The 5,000-nt window shown below is 56.9% G+C and overlaps 1 protein-coding gene across 1 annotated transcript in view; it reads left to right on the top strand.

Annotated features, from left to right (window-relative positions):
* Window positions 1-1,061: 1,061 nt before the first annotated feature.
* LOC129821574 (ATP-binding cassette sub-family B member 6-like) overlaps window positions 1,062-5,000 on the top strand; it is a 55,550-nt gene continuing 51,611 nt past the window's right edge. The window contains exon 1 of the mRNA XM_055879231.1: window positions 1,062-1,568. Within this exon, the coding sequence (XP_055735206.1) occupies window positions 1,062-1,568 (507 nt within the window). The remainder of the gene's footprint in view (window positions 1,569-5,000) is intronic.

The following is a 5,000-nucleotide window of genomic DNA, read 5'->3' as shown; positions in this document are numbered from 1 at the left end:
CCTCAGTTTCCTTCAGATCCAATGCTACAGGGAGAAACCAAAGACACAGACTAGCCATGAAATCTCTCCCAGAGCACCAAGTGTCCTACAAGCCTCTAGTCCTCTCCCAGACTTAAAATCTAGATTGATGGAGAACGTCATGTTATACGTGTGGGGAAAAACGTATGACAGCTTTTGAGTTTGAGTCTTTAAATCTGAGAGATTGATTAGATTGAGGCTAGGAGGCTGTGAGGACATATACTGTACAGGGTTAAAGGGGACCATCGCTGACCGGTAGGAGGAAGAACATGTCTGACAGGGTGAAAGTCAGACACGGTAAAAGGCCTGAGAGAGAAGATTGACTAGATTAGATATAGAATTAGGTTTATATTAGGAGGGCTTTCTGTAAAGATATTTAAACATTTGATAGATTGAGTTGATTTGGGATTACGAGGGACTGTGGCTGTGAAAACATAGGGTGAAAGGGACAGCGACCCATGCAGGGGAGAGCCACAGAGCCACAGAGCCACAGAGCCACATGGCCACATGGCCACAGAGCCACAGAGCCACAGAGCCACATGACCACAGAGACACATGGCCACATGGCCACAGGGCCACAGAGCCACATGACCACAGAGCCACAGAGCCACAGAGCCACAGAGCCACAGAGCCACAGAGCCACATGGCCACAGAGCCACAGGGCCACAGAGCCACAGAGCCACAGAGCCACATGGCCACAGAGCCACATGGCCACAGAGCCACAGAGCCACAGAGCCACATGACCACAGAGACACATGGCCACATGGCCACAGGGCCACAGAGCCACATGACCACAGAGCCACAGAGCCACAGAGCCACAGAGCCACAGAGCCACAGAGCCACATGGCCACAGAGCCACAGGGCCACAGAGCCACAGAGCCACAGAGCCACATGGCCACAGAGCCACATGGCCACAGAGCCACAGAGCCACAGAGCCACATGACCACAGAGACACATGGCCACATGGCCACAGGGCCACAGAGCCACATGACCACAGAGCCACAGAGCCACAGAGCCACAGAGCCACAGAGCCACAGAGCCACATGGCCACAGAGCCACAGGGCCACAGAGCCACAGAGCCACAGAGCCACATGGCCACAGAGCCACATGGCCACAGAGCCACAGGGCCACAGAACCACATGGCCACAGAGCCACATGGCCACAGAGTCACATGGCCACAGAGCCACATGGCCACAGAGCCACAGAGCCACAGAGCCACATGGCCACAGAGCCACAGAGCCACAGGGCCACAGGGCCACAGAGCCACAGGGCCACAGGGCCACATGGCCACAGAGCCACAGAGCCACATGGCCACAGAGCCACATGGTCACAGAGTCACATGGCCACAGAGCCACAGAGCCACAGAGCCACAGAGCCACAGAGCCACAGAGCCACATGGCCACAGAGCCACAGAGCCACAGGGCCACAGGGCCACAGAGCCACAGGGCCACAGGGCCACAGAGCCACAGAGCCACAGAGCCACATGGCCACAGAGCCACAGAGCCACAGGGCCACAGAGCCACGTGGCCACAGGGCCACAGGGCCACAGGGCCACAGGGCTACAGAGCCACAGGGCCACAGGGCCACAGAGCCACAGAGCCACATGGCCACAGAGCCACAGGGCCACAGAGCCACAGAGCCACATGGCCACATGGCCACAGAGCCACATGGCCACAGAGTCACATGGCCACAGAGCTACAGAGCCACATGGCCACAGAGCCACAGGGCCACAGAGCCACAGAGCCACAGAGCCACATGGCCACAGAGCCACATGGCCACATGGCCACATGGCCACAGAGCCACAGAGCCACAGGGCCACAGGGCCACAGAGCCACAGGGCCACAGAGCCACAGAGCCACATGGCCACAGAGCCACAGAGCCACATGGCCACAGAGCCACAGGGCCACAGGGCCACAGGGCCACAGAGCCACAGAGCCACAGGGCCACAGGGCCACAGGGCCACAGGGCCACAGAGCCACAGAGCCACAGAGCCACATGGACACAGAGCCACAGAGCCACAGGGCCACAGAGCCACGTGGCCACAGGGCCACAGGGCCACAGAGCCACAGGGCCAAATGGCCACAGAGCCACAGAGCCACAGAGCCACAGGGCCACAGAGCCACATGGCCAAAGAGCCACATGGCCACAGGGCCACAGAGCCACAGAGCCACAGGGCCACAGAGCCACAGGGCCACAGATCCACAGGGCCACAGAGCCACAGAGCCACAGGACCACAGAGCCACAGAGCCACAGAGCCACAGAGCCACAGAGCCACAGGGCCACAGGGCCACAGGGCCACAGAGCCACAGAGCCACAGAGCCACATGGCCACAGGGCCACAGGGCCACAGAGCCACAGAGCCACAGGTTCACAGAGCCACAGAGCCACAGAGCCACAGAGACATAGAGCCACAGAGACACAGAGCCACAGAGCCACAGAGCCACATGGCCACAGAGACATAGAGCCACAGGGCCACAGAGCCACAGGGCCACAGAGCCACAGAGCCACAGGGCCACAGAGACATAGAGCCACAGGCCACAGAGACATAGAGCCACAGGGCCACAGAGTGCAACTCAGTTCATAATGTTTTGTACACTCAGTGGATATATGGCTGGTTGGGGTTAGATGGTGTCAGTAAGCTATTCTGATCTCCCCCCAAACCATGACAATCCTCTTAAGAGATGATTACTTTAGCAGGGAATTGGGGAAGTCCTTGCTGTGGAGGGGTGGGGAAGGTGGTGAGGGGTGAGGGAGATGGAGAGGGGTGAGGAAGGTGGTGAGGGGGAGGGAGATGGAGAGGGGTGAGGAAGGTGGTGAGGGGGAGGGAGATGGAGAGGGGTGAGGAAGGTGGTGAGGGGGAGGGAGATGGAGAGGGGTGAGGAAGGTGGTGAGGGGGAGGGCGATGGAGAGGGGTGGGGAAGGTGGTGAGGGGGAGGAAGATGGAGAGGGGTGGGGAAGGTGGTGAGGGGGAGGGAGATGGAGAGGGGTGAGGAAGGTGGTGAGGGGGAGGGAGGTGGGGAGGGGGAGGGAGGTGGTGAGGGGGAGGGAGATGGAGAGGGGTGAGGAAGGTGGTGAGGGGGAGGGAGGTGGGGAGGGGGAGGGAGGTGGTGAGTGGGAGGGAGATGGAGAGGGGTGAGGAAGGTGGTGAGGGGGAGGGAGGTGGGGAGGGGGAGGGAGGTGGTGAGGGGGAGGGAGATGGAGAGGGGTGAGGAAGGTGGTGAGGGGGAGGGAGGTGGGGAGGGGGAGGGAGGTGGTGAGGGGGAGGGAGATGGAGAGGGGTGAGGAAGGTGGTGAGGGGGAGGGAGGTGGGGAGGGGGAGGGAGGTGGTGAGGGGGAGGGAGATGGAGAGGGGTGGGGAAGGTGGTGAGGGGGAGGGAGATGGAGAGGGGTGAGGAAGGTGGTGAGGGGGAGGGAGATGGAGAGGGGTGAGGAAGGTGGTGAGGGGGAGGGAGGTGGGGAGGGGGAGGGAGGTGGTGAGGGGGAGGGAGATGGAGAGGGGTGAGGAAGGTGGTGAGGGGGAGGGAGGTGGGGAGGGGGAGGGAGGTGGTGAGGGGGAGGGAGATGGAGAGGGGTGAGGAAGGTGGGGAGGGGTGAGGGGGAGGGAGGGGTGAGGGAGGTAGTGAGGAGTGAGGGAGGGGTGAGGGGGAGGGACTTTAAAGCTCAGGTCTGGGGCCCAGGCAGTTTCCAGATATATATACTAAGTCTATCCTGAGTAGGCTAGCTAGCCCTCTGACAGGGGATATATATACTAAGTCTATCCTGAGTAGGCTAGCTAGCCCTCTGAATACTAAGTCTATCCTGAGTAGACTAGCTAGCCCTCTGACAGGGGATATATATACTAAGTCTATCCTGAGTAGACTAGCTAGCCCTCTGACAGGGGATATATATACTAAGTCTATCCTGAGTAGGCTAGCTAGCCCTCTGAATACTAAGTCTATCCTGAGTAGGCTAGCTAGCCCTCTGACAGGGGATATATATACTAAGTCTATCCTGAGTAGGCTAGCCAGCCCTCTGACAGGGGATATATATACTAAGTCTATCCTGAGTAGACTAGCTAGCCCTCTGACAGGGGATATATATACTAAGTCTATCCTGAGTAGACTAGCTAGCCCTCTGACAGGGGATATATATACTAAGTCTATCCTGAGTAGACTAGCTAGCCCTCTGACAGGGGATATATATACTAAGTCTATCCTGAGTAGACTAGCTAGCCCTCTGACAGGGGATATATATACTAAGTCTATCCTGAGTAGACTAGCTAGCCCTCTGACAGGGGATATATATACTAAGTCTATCCTGAGTAGGCTAGCTAGCCCTCTGACAGGGAGAGCTATATACTAAGTCTATCCTGAGTAGGCTAGCTAGCCCTCTGACAGGGGATATATATACTAAGTCTATCCTGAGTAGACTAGCTAGCCCTCTGACAGGGGATATATATACTAAGTCTATCCTGAGTAGACTAGCTAGCCCTCTGACAGGGGATATATATACTAAGTCTATCCTGAGTAGACTAGCTAGCCCTCTGACAGGGGATATATATACTAAGTCTATCCTGAGTAGGCTAGCTAGCCCTCTGAATACTAAGTCTATCCTGAGTAGACTAGCTAGCCCTCTGACAGGGGATATATATACTAAGTCTATCCTGAGTAGACTAGCTAGCCCTCTGACAGGGGATATATATACTAAGTCTATCCTGAGTAGACTAGCTAGCCCTCTGACAGGGGATATATATACTAAGTCTATCCTGAGTAGGCTAGCTAGCCCTCTGACAGGGAGAGCTATATACTAAGTCTATCCTGAGTAGGCTAGCTAGCCCTCTGAATACTAAGTCTATCCTGAGTAGACTAGCTAGCCCTCTGACAGGGGATATATATACTAAGTCTATCCTGAGTAGACTAGCTAGCCCTCTGACAGGGGATATATATACTAAGTCTATCCTGAGTAGGCTAGCTAGCCCTCTGACAGGGAGAGCTATATACTTGT

Source organism: Salvelinus fontinalis, chromosome 23 (genome assembly GCF_029448725.1).
Source record: "Salvelinus fontinalis isolate EN_2023a chromosome 23, ASM2944872v1, whole genome shotgun sequence".
NCBI lineage: Eukaryota > Metazoa > Chordata > Actinopteri > Salmoniformes > Salmonidae > Salvelinus > Salvelinus fontinalis.
This window is presented reverse-complemented; position numbering and strand designations above follow the sequence as displayed.